The following is a 16,178-nucleotide window of genomic DNA, read 5'->3' as shown; positions in this document are numbered from 1 at the left end:
AAGTTTATGTTGGAGAAGATGTTTATTTAACTGGGCCTCTTTTCATTTCAGCTCTTTCTAAACACTAACTCTAACGAGAATCTGAAGCTCCTTTTGTTCTTTGTTGTTCTTTAATTCCCAAAAAGAGAACCTGAAGAGGACTCCTCCATCAGAGGATTAAAATCCCATTTTCCTGCAGTCATGTTCCACCTCTGGGTCAGACGTCCTAAAGACTGCAGGCATAAAGTCTTAAAACTAGAGTTTTATTTACCTGATTTTGCAGGCGAGTTGTAACCGTGTGATTCTGTTTCTGCTCCGGGCCACGATGAAAGCTCCTAGACCGATTATTCAAAGATGAGATTGCTCAGTCACTTTTTCCATTCACACACGGCTGGCTCACACACAGCACACACAGCTGGGCAGACATTTCATTTAACTGTAAATTAAGACATTTGTGTCAGCAGCTTTTCCTTATAAAGCAGTGAAATAAAACCCGAGTCCTGGCGAGTTCTGACTGGACCGAACAGAACATTCGTCACGGCGATAAACAGAAAAAACCTCTTTACTTTTGCAGAGGTGAAGAAGTTAAAGAGATTAAAACAGCTCAGTACATCCAACTTTCAGCGTTCTCAATAAAATCGCAGTAATTTAAACTGAAGCTGCTGCGGTTGGATGGTCCATGACTTAGATCACAAATGTGAGTGTATGTTTATTAATTCATTTGCAGGGAAGATCGTCATCGATGGGATCGACATCTGTAAGCTTCCCCTGCAAACTCTCAGGTCCCGACTCTCCATCATCCTCCAGGACCCGGTGTTATTTAGTGGCTCAATCAGGTACACAGGCGCCCTCTTCATATTTTCATTTTTAATAACCACGTCCTTTCTGTGTGTCATATGATGTCCAAAGCTCCGGTTCCTCACTTTTAATAAAAAAAAAAAAAACAACCCTCAGTGAGAGTCGACGAGGCAAAGACAGGACCTGACCTTGGCTCCTTAAAGGAACCATAGCTGGGAGTCTCACTCTGTAATCAACCACACTCATCTTTGGGGAATGTTACTCTGAAAAACCACATTATGAACCAGAAAGCAGGAAGTTAAAAGAAAACCTTTCCCTAGTGACATTTGATATCAAGCGAAACCCAAACTGCAGCAAGGAGCAAACAAATAGGAGAGAAATGGCTTATCATGACTTGTTACCCGGAGGCTTTTGTCCTGAAAGATGGTGGTCACATGACGACACAGCTGTCGGGTTATTGGTTGAAAACACAGTGGGAACTCTGGCTGGGACCTAACCTGACTTGAGTCACCGACGTCACTGACTGTGGAGGTCAAGGTTCTCTGTCTCCTTCTTCTCCTCTGTCGTACACACTCACATCCCCCATGTGTTTGTATTACTAGATGATACAGTGACTCTGTTTGTTATAAAAGACAGAGAGCATGTGCTGTTTGTTTGGACAGATACGCTGCTGTAGATGAGTGTGTGTGTGTGTGTGTGTGTGTGAGAGAGAGAGCGATGGAGAGAGTGTGTGTGTCTCTTGGCATTTTCAGCGGCTCTTGTTTATGTGAACGTGAGTCTGGGGTGAATGGTCGACAGTGACTGTTTCACACTGTTGTCTTAGATGTTGCTGCTACGCTCTGACGCTGTTTGACTCTGCCACACACACTCAGTGATAACACACTGCTGATTTATCACATCACGATTAGTCCTCCAGTAAATTCTCACAATCTGAGGTTTGTTGTTGAAAATAAACAAGAAATTAGGAAAATGTTATGTAACCTTTAACAGCATTAACTTCTCTGTATGACCCAGATATATATCTAACCTCTAGCTGTGACACTTTGTTATCAGGAACGCACAAACCGAGTGTGAACTGTGACCTCTTGCTGCAGGTTTAATCTGGATCCGGAGAGGACGTGCTCTGATGATCGACTCTGGGAGGCCCTGGAGATCGCTCAGCTGAAGAACATGGTGAAGGCGCTGCCTGGAGGGATAGGTGCGCTCTTAAACTGAACGTCCCCAGCTGAAGATGTGTTATATTGCATTTAAAAAATGGCTCTGATGAATCGAATGTGTGCTGATCTTTGTGGCCTCGTGTCCAGATGCGGTCGTGACAGAAGGTGGCGAGAACTTCAGCGTCGGGCAGAGGCAGCTCTTCTGTTTGGCCAGAGCTTTTGTCAGGAAGAGCAGCATCTTCATCATGGACGAAGCCACGGCATCTATAGACATGGCCACGGTGTGTGTGTGTGTGTGTGCGTGTGTGTGAGAGAGAATAAAAATAACCTGTAAATCAAATAGGATCTAGTTAAAAACCACAGTTTAAAAGCCTTTCAGTCATAAATGAAACAGTATTTTCTACATAACTGTTTTCTCTTCTCACAGGAGAATATCTTACAGAAAGTTGTGATGACTGCATTTGCAGACCGAACAGTGGTTACGATAGCAGTAAGTCCTTCAGTCTGTTCTTCTGTTGTTCCAAATGAAAACAAAATTGAATCAAGCAGAACTTTTACCTGGACTAGATGTTGGAACAAGTCCCAGTTGTGCAGGGAGTTGAGGTTTAAGTGCTGATAGATGCAGATATGAGGCTCTTTGAGCTTCATGTGCATCTATCACAAAGTGTTTTCCTTAAGGAAAACCTTCCCTGCATCTTTCCCCTTTTCCCACTGTTTCATATCTAACACAGTTAAAGTTCCTAAAGCATTTAGTGTCTTTAATATGAAATCGCTCCTCTTGGCCACTTATCTGCTCCTCTTTTCTGACTCTCTTCTCTTTGTGTGTCGCTGTTTTGTCCCTTTACTCCTCTACCTTCTTTCTTTTCTGCCCCTGTCGTTAATTTCCCTCCTTCACCCTCCCTTCCTCCTTTGCTGTCCGTATCCATGCTTTGTTCTGTCCACCCTCCTCTGTCTCTTCGTCCTGCCGCCAGCACCGCGTCTCCTCTATCTTGGACGCCGACCAGGTGTTGGTCTTCTCCTCAGGGATCCTGGTGGAAAATGACTCGGGTCCCAGCCTGCTAGCACAGGAGGAGAGCCTCTTCAGTGTGCTAGTGAGGAGTCACAAGTAGACCTGGATCAGCACAGACCACTTTGGCTCAGCTCGGCTCGTTTGTCTTCCATCCACTTTCCCTCCTTTTCTGTTTTTGTTTTTTTAATTTCCTGGCTGAGTCAGAGCTGGAGTCTGAGTCTGGGTCTGCTGAAGCCTTACTGCCACTGACAGCCTGGTTGGTACAAAACATACAACCATCTTTTATAGACGTTACACAAACAGTAGAGTTTGTTCACGATCTGCAGTGTTGTTTGTCTGTAATTGTTTAAAATAATATCAAATATCAACGTCTTTAACTTCTGTTAGCTTTACTTGGTTGGACCCAGGCGTACTGGGAGACTTAGACCTGCACTTCACCCAAGATAATGCCCAGTTATTGAGGCAGTTAAACTAACGTGAGGATAAAAAGCCTGGGTGATAAATTCAGAGTCAGAGACTGATGTCAGATACTGGACCGTAACATTTTACTTCCCAATGACCTTTGTATTCACATGTTTGTTAATTTGTCGTCTTTGTGTCTCCAGCACCGTGTCCACACCATCCTAACAGCCGATCTGGTCATCGTGATGAAGCGAGGGAACATTCTGGAGTACGACAGACCCGAGACTCTTTTGGAGCAAGCGGACGGGATGTTTGCTTCATTCGTCAAGGCTGACATGTAGACGTGCAGTCAGCCCATCTAACAACTGGCAGACTGATCGATTGGTTGATCAGCTCCTTTTTTTTTTTTTTAAACTCTGAATCATTTTCTTGAAGAGGTGGCCATAACTCACGACGCTGCAGTGAAGCCAATAATTCACTGCACTTTTACCAAGAAGCTTCTCCCTGTTTAATGGAAGGGGAAAGGTCCGAAGACGCCGTCGGTCACCAGTCAGTGTGTTTAACAAGTCATACTTGAAATATTCAGACAGTTGGATCCTCCCTTTTTCAGCTACGGATGGGTATGCCCCGCTTATTATCCGACCGATAACCTGATCATTGGCTCTGTGAATCGGTTTCTCCGGTTTTAACACTGATAATGTAGGAATTTTATTTGAACATTAGAGTAAAGTGATGCTGCTGGATCAACAGCGTTTGAGCAGGTAGCAAAACGTTTAAGTGCCACCATGTAAGATAAAAATACATATTTGTGTGTTCCTAGAATGTTAATGACTAGATTGTGATATATCAGCGGTACCAGCCACGGTTTGAAGCCGTTTTCTCACTTATAAGATGTAAGAGCTGTGAATGAAGACGTCTCAGTGTTGAAAACTCACATTTACCACGAATGTGTGAATGTGTCGCAGCAGCACAGACGTGATCCTGTTAAATTTTGAAACGTTCAACATTATGCTCCACAAATCAAACTGAAAGGTTCGTAAAAACATTATGAGACATTATTTTTTATTAATAGTGTGTAAACTGACCCCAATCAAGTCTTTCCTGTGATCTAGGACTGGGAATAATCATGTTCCGTGTCCGGGTCAGGATGGGTGCTGTGTCCCCTTCGACTCCTGACCTGCTGTTTAAGGGGGTCCATAAAGCCATACATGTGGGGTCTGGTTTTAAAGTGAAGTCTTCAGTAAATAGACCGAGAGCCACAGACAGAGGTGAGAGGTCAGAGAATGATGAGACGGACTGACTTGGGTCTGTAGACGTGAACGTAGCCTCGGCCAGTGTGTCAACGTAGAAACGACGGGTTGATTTGAACCGATTTTATTTCAGGTTATTGACTTTGATCGAACTTTAAACTGTGTGTACAGATTTTGACACTCACTGTATCTATGGACTCATTTATACTGCAGAGTAGTTTATTGAACAGTTTATTTGATTAAGCAACTTTTTATATTGATAGAATTTGAAAGTCTTTAATAATTTTGTGTAAAACCTTCTTTTAGATGATTTTCCACATTTTGTCTCATACTCACGTGTGTTTAATGCAATAATAACCAGGGGGGAGGCTTGTATTTAAAATCCTTTTTAAAATGGTGGAATTTTGGCTTTGGCCAGATTTTATTCTTAATATTTTTACACCCTGGGGTAATATCTCCCACGGTTTTATGTTTATTTCTGTCATAGAAGTAGAACTGATAGAACTGATATCACTGTTGGCTCCAGTAGAGATTATGATACACAGATTGTTGCGTCAGCCTGAGCTGCCCTGGCAGCTTCGTGCCGATCTGCGATCATCTGAAGTCAGAAGGTTGGAGACGGACAAGATGAAGTCTAACGTTTGCTCTAACTCGAAACCATCTTGCCCAAATCTCAGCTGAGGAACATCAAACCGACTTTCAAGTCTGGATATCGTCTTCTTCTGAACAGAAATTGAAATGTCCCGCCTGAAATATCTCGGACACCATTAGAGCCTGTTCCTGCTTGGAGTGTCCACCAGGAGCTTCTTAAGAACGGCAGGAATGTAATGAGTGTGCGAGCCAGACTAACAATATGTTTGGAAATATAAATCTTAAATTTGTTTCATCACACAGACAAAATGTTGGATTTGTGCACCACAGTGCTTCCTTCCTGACAAATGCTTATAAACTTGTCGTAATTGTTTCAGTCATTTCAGCAGCTGCAGGGTAGCAGATGTTTTTTACTTCTGCTCGAGATGAACTTGTTTATATTTATGGATTTTATGTTTTTTGAGCCATAAAATTTTAAGAAAACATCTTTTGAATATAGACGCAGTTCAGATTTGCAGAAGTTTGTTTTGTACATTGGTTCTACTCTGTTCTATCGGTTGTATTTCTATGGCTACACTAGTACAAACACTGTAGGGTGTCACGGCTCAGTCTGAAGCCAGTGACCCCGCTGTCTGTCTGTGGTCGTGCTTTGCTGAACTTATTATCCTCGGGGACAGTTGACTCCCAGTCTGGGCTCCCATTAACCTGAGAAACACTGATTGGTTACTGTGGACAGTGTGTTATCAATAAGTTGCTGAATTGATCCTTGACTCTGCATCAGTCAGTCATTTTATACAAATGATTCCAGGATCACTCTGCAGCCTGGCTCTGTCTGAGGGGAACAAAATCCACCTGTTAGCTCCTGTAAAGCTCATTGATCAACACGTCTCAGCTTGGTGGTTTATTCTGTGCAAAACAACAAGCGAAGTCACAAAAGGATTAATTGTGTTACAGCTTCCAAACTGTTGATGCAGACAGTCAGCAGGTTTCTCTCTGGGAGTGGGGCCCTTGTCCCTTTGTTTGTTTATCGATTATACTTTGCTTTTATTGTGAAACGACTGTCCTGCACAGACTGAACGCCAAAGAGAATTTCAGCATCTTTTCCAACATGTGCTCTCAGATGTTTCATCTCAAGAAGTTACCACTTTGGGTTTTCCAGCTTGGTGGGATTTTTTTCCAAACTTACACCACTTTTGTCACAATTGATACGTCTAAACATGTTCACATTAAAAACTTTAACTGATGCCAAATGTCTCATTCGCTCTCACTGTTTTCCTGGTTTTCACTGTGACTTCTTCTTCTTCTTCTTCTGTTTATCGCCTGTTGTTAGCTGCCTTTTCTTTTCTTGGCCATGAGGAAGTTTCACGGTCCTTTTGTGTTTATTTTACAGCATGTGTCTTAAGTGTGTGTGTGTGTGTGTGTGTGCGCACGTTGAGCAGCCAGAAGCTACAAGCTGCTGCCTTGTAAATTCTTTGCTTCACATCCCAAACCATATTTGTAGTTTAAACAGACAAACACACCAGGAGCAAATTCAAACAGAAGCAAAACACACGATTCACCTCTTGACCTTTGTGTCGGTGTCACATGGTGCTGATTTCAGATATGGTTATAGATCTATTTTATCATGTAGTGACTTACTACACACACTGTGCAGACATTAAAGAGCAGGTTTGTTAGAGATGATCTGTGTCATTATGTGTGCCTCGTTTTCTACAGCTGAAATGACAATAAAAGGGTTTTAGGTTTTAAGTCATTAAACCTGAGAATATATTACTAGAGGGCGCCCCCTGGTGACTGACTCTCAAACTGCCAAATATGAATTTTTATTGAGAATTTAAGACCTGAGAGTAAATACTGAGGCCAGTTTATATCAAGAAACGTGTTTTAAAAATCAAAATCTGAGGCCATTTTTGTGTTTTGGATAAACATTTCATTATAAACGCGAACTGGGATGTATTTATATATAAAACTAAAATGATCTTTTACCTCTTCTGTTTTTAACCTAGGGAGGAGGCTTTTATTTTCAAGCCTTAAACTTCCTTTAAAGTTAATATAACTGGTTAAGGTTAAGGTGGAAAAGTGTAACGGCCCAGTTTGATTATCATTAATGTTTAAGAGGTTTAATGAAGTTAAGACAACAGTTGAAGGTCATGTGCTTTGATTGAGACTTGAATGTCAAAGGTTCGTAATGGAAAGTCTGGTTTGGTTACGCGCGTCTCACTTGTAGTTTCGTGTTTTTCCGACTGAACAGCTGCAGAAGGCAGCAGCACCCTGGCCTGACTGGGTCTGGACCCTGGAAGTTGGACTACGTCAACAGCAGAGTGGAGACCGTCCCAGCCCTCAGAGGAGCTGAGCAGAGGCTGCGCACTGTGCTTCAGTCCGAAACATCCAAATGTCCACAGAAGAAAAAGACTTCGTGCGTTTTGGATCGTTTTCCTGCAGGTGGACGTGGCACGTCCGTGCGTAAAGACGCACTGAAGACAAAAGTATATTTGGCTCGTTCTTAACCATCAACAGCAGCAGAAGAAGAAGATGTTGGCGAGAAAAAGCATCATCCCGGAGGAGTTCGGTCTGCCGGGGCTCGTCTCCCGCATGCCCCGCAAACCGGTGTTCAGAGACCGCGTGAACAAGGCGCGCTTCATCGCCAAAAACGGCTCGTGCAACTTGGCGCACAAAAACATCCGCGAGCAGGGCAGATTCCTGCAGGACGTCTTCACCACGCTGGTCGACCTTAAATGGCGCTTCACGCTGGTCATCTTCACCACGACGTTCGTCAGCAGCTGGCTGCTGTTCGCCATGATCTGGTGGCTGGTGGCGTTTGGGCACGGAGACCTGGACCCGCGGCGGCTGAACGCGGTCTACTGCGTCACCGATGTCAAGTAAGAAAACCTCAGTCCTCTGTCTTTATTGCAAAGTCAAGGTTTATAATCCAACTCTGATTGTTTGATTGAGTTTTTGATGTCACTAATTTTCTTCATCTCCTTTTCCTACTCGTCCTCAGTGGAATCCAAACCTCCCACCCCCCATCTTCTTCTTCTCTTCTCCCCTTTTCTCCATTGTAACCTCGATAGGGGAAGAGGAGGGATGGCACACAACACATTATTTATGACAAGTGGTTATGAAACGTTTAGGCTCCTAATTTCAGGAGAAATAAAGCGAAGATCGCAGGAGGGGAAGGGAGTGTTTGGCACCTCCATTTTGGCTCCTCGACTTTCCCTCCATCCTTCCTTCCTTCCTTCCTTCCTTCCACTAACAGAACCGTGAGGCTCAGTAGCTTCAGTATTTACAGTTTTTGCGTGTTGCGGCGGCTCCAGGTCAAAAAAAAAAGTTTCCTTCCACACTTTATCTCAACATGTTTTTCACTGATCACCTCAGATTTGTCATGTGGGAACCACTGGACTAGACCACCGGTCTCTGACGTAGAGTAGCACAGCTAATAAAATGTACTGATACATGATCCACACTTTGACTTGAGAAAACCTAAACTGTACTTTCAGATAAATGCAGGACTTTTATTTGTAATGATGCATTTTAGTTTTTAGTTTCCACCTTGTGAATGTTTCTCACCCTGATAACTGAACATCAGACCAACTGCAAAGTGATGCACAAATACCCTTGAGAAAAAGTGAAACTGATTTAAGGAAAAGGTAAAGCTGCAGCAAATTATGGTCTGTTTGTGTATATGTCTGAAACCTGAAGGCTCCTTTATTGATCTTAATCTCTACTTCAACAACTTGTCACTGCAGAAAGGTCTGTTTTTTAAAATGTGTCTGTGCAGGTCGTTCACCTCAGCCTTCCTGTTCTCCATCGAGGTCCAGGTGACCATCGGCTTTGGAGGGCGTATGATAACGGAACAGTGTCCGATTGCAATCACCTTCCTGATCATGCAGAACATAGTGGGACTCATCATCAACGCCGTCATGCTGGGTAAGGATGAGGAAACAAGGGAAAATTATGGTTAGAAAGATCTGTGGTGTAAAAACAGATAATGTCCTGACTGCAGATGGATGGAACTTTGTTTTTATTGATGTGTGTTGTTCTCTCCTCAGGTTGTATCTTTATGAAGACGGCTCAGTCAAACCGTCGAGCGGAGACGTTGATCTTCAGCCGTCACGCTGTGATCGCCGTCAGAAACAACCGTCTGTGTTTTATGATTCGTATCGGAGACCTCAGGAAGAGCATGATCATAGGAGCGACCGTCAGGTTACAGGTGCCACCTCACGACATCCAGAGAATAATGTCGGTTCCTCGCAGTGGAACTCGCATTGAAATAATTATCCCGCACGTCCATCACCATCTTCCTGTCCTGCAGGTGGTGAGGAAGACCACCACGCCGGAGGGGGAGGTGATCCCCATCCATCAGATCGACGTGCAGACAGAAAGCGCCGTGACCAGCAACAGCCTGTTCCTCCTCGCCCCGCTCATCATCTGCCACGTCATCGACAAAAACAGGTAGAGGTGCGGGATGTGATGTGGGCCTAGAGTAGTTCCAGCAGAGCCTGAACACTGACCTACATGTTTATATCTGACCAAAGAGCTTTAGCAAACATGTATCGAAAAAGTCTATTATGCATATTGTCGAGTTTGGGGATTTCGGGATACACTGGGCCTGCAAAGGTTTGAGGTAAAAAGCAGCAGTTTGTGTCTGACCTGGACAAAACAGGAAGCAGAGTCTGTGTTTGATGGTCCAGTGTGGGTCTAGAAGAATCCCTGTGGCCTGAGACCAGATCTGCGTCTGACTGGCAGAAAGTCAGTAAATAGTAAAAAGTGGCGTCAGGCTTTTGAAGCTGTGTCTGTTCTGTCAGCCCGCTCTACGACCTGTCGGCCATGGAGCTGCAGTGCAGCGACCTGGAGGTCATCGTCATCCTGGAGGGAGTCGTGGAGACCACGGGCATCACCACGCAGGCCCGGACATCCTACATCTCCGAGGAGATCCAGTGGGGTCACCGCTTTGTTCCCATAGTAACGGAGGAGGAGGGCGTGTACTCTGTGGACTACTCCAAGTTTGGCAACACCATGAAGGTACGAGTTAAAGGAACTGACCTGCGAAAACAGGTGATGCTTGTATTTTCTAAAAATACTCTTTACGTCTGGCACACATTTAGGTATTTAGGTTTTATCTCCTGTGGTTCGTTTCCAGAGAACGTAAACAAGTTTTGTAATGTTCCTGTTTTTGAGTCGTTTTTCAGGAGGAGCGATGAGAGGGATTTTAAAACATAAAGAATATTAAACACTAAATGTAAGACTGCCTTCTTTCTGTCTTTGAGGTAGCGACGCCGCGCTGCAGTGCCAGAGAACTGGACGAGAAGCCGTCCATCTTGATCCAGACCCTTCAGAAGAGCGAGCTGTCGCACCAGAACTCGCTGAGGAAGCGGAACTCCATGCGGCGGAACAACTCCATGCGTAAAGGTGCAGGAAGCAGCGGGAGTCTGCGCAGGAACAACTCGGGCCTCGCCACACCCAAAGTCCAGTTCTTCACCCCGACTGACGGAAGCCAGACCCTGAATGCTGTCACCTGACATGAGGCCTGCCTCCTGCTGGCTGCCCTGCTCCTCCTGGTGGCGAGGAGGATTGTGGGTATTGGTGTATCTCCTGCTCTGATGGGACTCATTCTTTTTCTGTTCCCTGCCGTATCGAGACTCGTCTCCCAGCACTTGTACTGCTAATGTTGTTTCCGTGCATGGAGGTCTGTAGTTCTTTTTCAAATAAACTGGTCCCGTCACTGACACTGTGCAGTTCAGCCTCACTGTTCCACCAGAACATTTCTCCGTACTGACTGAACCTCACGGAACATTTGGCCTCTTTCTCCTTCGATAAATTACGAGACGCAGAAAGTCTCCGAGAGCCACGAGCTGGTGGTTGAACAGGCTTTAAAAAGTTTATAATGTGCACAACAGACAGCGCTTTATATCCGTTCTCTCAGTTCTGCAAATTCACCGACAGTCAGTGAACGACTGACGTCATTTATTGGGTTAAAATTCACTGATTTCAGCTTCTAAAAGTGAGAATTTGCTGATTTTCTGCTTCTGTGAATTAAATATCTTTCGGTCTTGTCTCAACTAAACAAAGAATCTGAAAACTGTTACTTTACTTTGATAAACTATGATGTTTTTAAACAACTGAAACTAAAACAACACACACACACACACACACCTTCAGTTTTAAATGTTTGATGCTAGAAGCTGTTTGAAGGCGTCACCTTTGTCTTTGGATCCTGTGATGACACATTTAGACCATTTGATTCAGAACCGAATCAGGTGGATTCGTGATGGAAATAACTTGTAGCGTAAGTTAAATATTGGAGCAAAGCAGCATCCTTACACTGCTGTTTGACGATCTTTGCATTACTGAGGCTTTAATGTGAACAATAAACCAGCTTCTCTGCGTTTCACCCACATTGTCACGATGCAGACGATAAGACATGATTTGATTTACGTTTATAAACCTGTTTCATAGCACATATATACTGTGTCATCACGGTAATGATCATTCAGTGGGAGAATATACAGCTTAAGTAGTATTTTCTATCTTGTAATGGTAATTACTGTCACTGTTCATGTGTTTTTCACTCTGTCGTTTGTGTTTGAGAATAAATGCACTCACTTTGGTTTGACTGCTGATACATTTATGAAGTTAGTAATTAACACACACACACACACACACGTGTGTACACTGTGTAGTCAGACTGACCTGAAGTAAAAAATTAATTTGTTTTAAAAATGAATTGTGTGCAGATGTTTTGGTCTGGGTGCAGGTAAATGTAATGAATGAATGACACAGATATAAAAACACCTAAAACAAACATCACCTGGATCAGATCAAACGCCAACACCTGCCGCTGACGTCACAGCACCCGGAAGTGATCTTTGGACTCGGCGAGGACACAAACATGGCTCGTCGTTTGCTGTGCGGGGCTGCTGGTGCGTTTCGGCTCGGCGGGGTACCAGCACCGCAGTTCGGGGCTCGGTTCTTCGCTCAGACGGAATCGGAGCCGCTGACGATGAGACAGCAAAACGGCGGAATAAGGTGCATGACGCTAACGACACGCGTGTTTTTTTTGAAAGTTTGTTATGCAGGAACTCCACCGCAGATTCGGCGTATTTAAGGAGATTGTAGAGATTTTCACCACAACGGTGTGTTTCAGTGATACACACAGTACTTCACTGTACATACCACGGTCTTATGATAAATTCGGCATATATGTTATTCATGTGAACAGTGTATTTTGTCAATGTTTTGCCAGTAGTTCTCACTGTAACTCGTACTTTCTGCTGCTCCAGTCTCATCCGACAGCTACAATAATTTATATTATTAGCCCATCGTGGCCAGATGTAACATTAACTTTTCCTCCTTAAAATACACTATAATCATAATACATGTATACAATCCTCCATGTGTTTAGGTAAAATGTTAAATATAAAATCTTTTCCTGCAAATAAGGTTAGGGTCAGTTATATCATTAGATCTATGTTCCTTTAGATGAACACAATGTCATGTGTAGATGTTAATGTAATGTTTTCTTTGTTTTTAGGAGAATCATATTGAACAATCCCAAGAAGAGGAATGCTCTGTCTTTGTCCATGTTGGAGTCCCTGAGGGAGAACATCCAGACTGATGCTGACAGTGACGATCTCAGAGTTATCATCATATCAGGTAGGTTTGTTTTAAAGTGTGTGTGTGTGTGTGTGTATGTGTGTGAGAGAGGCTGTTCTAACCCGTGTGTGTCTGTGTGTGTGTGTGTGTGTGTGTGTGTGTGTGTGTGTGCGCATCAGCCAAAGGTCCAGTATTTTCTTCTGGCCATGACCTGAAGGAGCTGACGTCAGCTCAGGGCCAAGACCATCACACAAAGGTCTTTCAAACCTGTGCAGAGGTGAGTTTGTCTGTCTCGTGTTCTCCTCTTTCACACATTTCCATCATCGTATCAGCCTCTGGTGTTTTTCCACTGAGTTTCAGTGACTGTTGATGCAGGTTGACTGGTTATGTGCTGTATTTACTACAAAATAAGATAAACCTTATTAATCCTTGAAGGAAAGTCATCAGTTATTTTGGTTTTTAATTTGGTCTAACGAGATAATATTGTTAGAATTAAGGTCAACTTTAATTGGTAATTATTTAGAGTTTGTGTTATAACTCAGTTTTTTAGTTAATGAACTTCTCATTTACTCTGTAAAATGTCAAAAAATTAGGTGAAACGGCTTTTACAGCTACAGAGTTAAATGAGATATCTAATTAGTCTGAGCATGTATTTAGTTTAAAATGACATGGAACAGAAAAAGCTGAGTAAATCCTCACATTTAAGCAGCTGGAACCAACAATGTTTATTTCTCACTGGCTGTGTTGATCTGCCATGTATATCCAAAACACAGGTTTAAGTTTTGTTTTGTTTCTTTGCACCTGTTTAACCATAAAAATGTGTCATGCCATAAAATATGATTAAGAAACGGAACATAACATTTGAGATTTTGAGCCAAAGCTGTTTTACTTTTCTTTTACCTGTTTCTACACTCGAGGATAATTAGACACAACCCACTGGCTCTTATGTTGCAGGTAATGACCTTAATACAAAACCTACCTGTTCCAGTGATCGCCATGGTGAATGGTGTTGCCACGGCGGCAGGTTGCCAGCTGGTTGCCAGCTGTGACATTGCCGTGGCAACAGAGAAGTCATCCTTCGCCACTCCGGGTGTTAATGTGGGCCTGTTCTGCTCGACGCCGGCGGTCGCCATCGGCAGAGCTGTGCCCAGGAAGGCAAGAGCTGAACCACGTTAAATGAGTGTCTGTGGGTTTTGATGGGACCGAATGTGGAGAGTAAAGACGTCACCTTGTGCTCTGTGAAACTGTGATGGGCATTTTCATGATTATTTATAAATATTTACATATTTAATAAACTGTGAAATATGCCTAATAAGAATTATTGATAATTATGTTCCAAATAAATATTGTCCGTTTGGAGAAAACTGCTATGAAGCTTATTGTTCTATATGTTCACTCTTCTTTTTTTGTTTTTTACCAGGTTGCCATGGAGATGCTGTTCACAGGCACTCCGATCTCAGCCCATGATGCTTTGCTGCACGGTCTGATCAGTAAGGTGGTGCCAGAAGAACGCCTGGAGGAGGAGACCTTAGCCATCGCCCAGCGGGTGTCTCAGGTTAGCCGACCTGTTGTAGCCCTCGGCAAAGCCACTTTCTACAGGTGAGAGTTTTCAGACTCGACAGCTGTTTTCATATTTTTCATTGTGCTGAATAACGGCCCAGGAACCATTTAGGGATTGAGTTTCACTTTAGGTCAAACCTCATCATCAGTATAAGTACATATGACAACTGTACATTCATCATAATCAGGATTCCTCATGCACATCCATGAAAAATAGTAATTAATGCCTTTACATTTCTCTGTGTGTTGTGTTTTCCCCTGCTTTGTTTCCTCCTTAGACAAATGGCTCAAGGTCTGGATGCAGCATATGCCACAGCCTGTAAGGTGATGGTTGACAACCTGGCTCTGAGAGACGGACAGGAGGGGATCCGGGCCTTTGTGGAGAAACGCAAGCCGGTGTGGAGCCATAAAGTCGAAAACAGCCCTGACTGACAAATTAATGGACAGACATTTATCACAGGATGAGAGCAGGGCAGTGATCCAGTAATTATCCTGACAGGAACATGTGGTTTTCGGTCACTGGTGTGGAATAATTAGCACCAGTCATGAGTCAGTGTTTGGGCTACGTTATTGTATGTGCTTATTTTGCAGTATCACAAGTTTGAAAGTCTGAATTATTGACTGCACCTTCACCATATATTTAATCTATTTTGCTGAGGCTAAGGATAAGTAGCTGGACCATTATGGGCCTTCGAAGCTGCAGTATTAAGATGAGAAGGAGGACTCAAGATGGTTGATGACATGCCAGAGTTATAAAGCTAACAAATGCTGCCATATGTACAGTATTTCTCTAATGTTAAATGCAAAATAATTAAAGATTGTTATTTTCAGTGTGCTGTCTGCATCACTTGCTGCATGCACAGTCCTGGTGACTAAGCTCATCCAAAGCATTAAAATCCTCTGGTCAGCCCAAAAGATAAAAAACTCTTTCAGAATATCTGATTCTCTGATAAAATGTTAAAGTTACAAGCATGTGTGTAAGGAGAGACGTTAACTACAGCTGTCATGGTGAACGCCAGAGCTCAAAACTCAGCAAATATTAGAAGCTGAAGTTTACACCTGGTAAAATATTCAGCACCTTTTATATTTGTTATGCACCTGATTTGTGACATTTGCTTCCACAGTGACTGCACCACACTGGGAATCTATTATCTGCAACAAGTAGCTTCAGTCTCCAAATTAATTTCATGCTAACTATGTTTTTTGTAATGTTATAGAGAGATTATTCAATATGCACGGACTTGAGGACAGTTTGCTTCAGTGCGGGATTTTAACTATATTTTATTATATTATATTTGATTCTCTTCCGCCGCCCCTCCCTCCCACGAACCACTAGTATGGATGTCACTTCCGGCCGCCATCTTGTCTCAGGCGAGGCCGCGGTGTGGTCAACTTGGAAAATAGGTCAAGTTTATTTTTTGTTGTTTTGTTGCCGGACGACAAACAAAAGACGATTGTCTGGTGGTTCTGACTCCACATCATCGACAGGGGTAAGTTCTGTTTCACGGATTGTTGTTTTTATGATTAATTTTTTTGAAAAAAGTGAGAAAACCTGGTTGACGCTAGCGCGCTGTCGACCGTTAGCTAACGTTAGCTGTGGCTAACACCTGGCGAACCTTCCAGTGTTGTCGTTTAATTGATTGAGATTAATCGATAGTTTGGGTTTTTAGTTGGTCTGTAACTGTCAATAACTAGTTGGCGTTATTGTTTGTGTTTACATGGTTACTGTTGAAGCTCAGTTCTGTTTTCTAAATGACGCAGGACTCAAGCTAACGCTAACGCTAACGTTAGCTAGATGGCGTTCAGCTAAGCGACAACCCAACAATACCAGGGTCGTTT

The 16,178-nt window shown here is 43.2% G+C and overlaps 3 protein-coding genes across 13 annotated transcripts in view; all 3 read left to right on the top strand.

Annotated features, from left to right (window-relative positions):
- The window catches only part of abcc9 (ATP-binding cassette, sub-family C (CFTR/MRP), member 9), a 39,528-nt gene extending 33,098 nt beyond the window's left edge, over nucleotides 1-6,430 (top strand). For 8 of the 11 annotated variants that reach the window (XR_003296863.1, XR_003296866.2, XR_003296865.1 and 5 more), the window contains 6 exons: nucleotides 707-815; nucleotides 1,872-1,975; nucleotides 2,082-2,215; nucleotides 2,362-2,424; nucleotides 2,906-3,199; nucleotides 3,549-3,683. Coding sequence is in view for 3 of the 11 variants with exons in the window: in XM_033325045.1 (XP_033180936.1) it covers nucleotides 707-815; nucleotides 1,872-1,975; nucleotides 2,082-2,215; nucleotides 2,362-2,424; nucleotides 3,549-3,686 (548 nt within the window). In the remaining 8 variants the exon portion in view is untranslated. Of the gene's footprint in view, nucleotides 1-706; nucleotides 816-1,871; nucleotides 1,976-2,081; nucleotides 2,216-2,361; nucleotides 2,425-2,905; nucleotides 3,200-3,548 lie in introns of all 11 variants that reach the window. The other 3 variants (XM_033325045.1, XM_026326564.1, XM_026326563.1) reach the window with 1 other exon arrangement.
- A 999-nt stretch (nucleotides 6,431-7,429) lies between these two features.
- kcnj8 (potassium inwardly rectifying channel subfamily J member 8) lies at nucleotides 7,430-11,793 on the top strand. Its single transcript, XM_026327222.1, has 6 exons — nucleotides 7,430-8,065; nucleotides 8,965-9,113; nucleotides 9,236-9,396; nucleotides 9,499-9,638; nucleotides 9,992-10,208; nucleotides 10,454-11,793. Exons 1-6 carry the CDS (start codon nucleotides 7,719-7,721, stop codon nucleotides 10,703-10,705), a joined length of 1,266 nt encoding a protein of 421 aa, XP_026183007.1. The 5' UTR covers nucleotides 7,430-7,718; the 3' UTR covers nucleotides 10,706-11,793.
- Nucleotides 11,794-12,056: 263 nt separating this feature from the next.
- Nucleotides 12,057-15,170, top strand: echdc3 (enoyl CoA hydratase domain containing 3). Its single transcript, XM_026327223.1, has 6 exons — nucleotides 12,057-12,212; nucleotides 12,718-12,839; nucleotides 12,959-13,056; nucleotides 13,734-13,934; nucleotides 14,200-14,378; nucleotides 14,618-15,170. The coding sequence occupies exons 1-6, from the start codon at nucleotides 12,076-12,078 to the stop codon at nucleotides 14,769-14,771; spliced, it is 891 nt and encodes a 296-aa protein (XP_026183008.1). The 5' UTR covers nucleotides 12,057-12,075; the 3' UTR covers nucleotides 14,772-15,170.
- The last annotated feature ends 1,008 nt before the right edge of the window (nucleotides 15,171-16,178 follow it).

Source organism: Mastacembelus armatus, chromosome 23 (genome assembly GCF_900324485.2).
Source record: "Mastacembelus armatus chromosome 23, fMasArm1.2, whole genome shotgun sequence".
Classification (NCBI taxonomy): domain Eukaryota; kingdom Metazoa; phylum Chordata; class Actinopteri; order Synbranchiformes; family Mastacembelidae; genus Mastacembelus; species Mastacembelus armatus.
The sequence above is the reverse complement of the archived record's forward strand: the minus strand, read 5'-3'. Positions and strand labels throughout refer to the sequence as shown.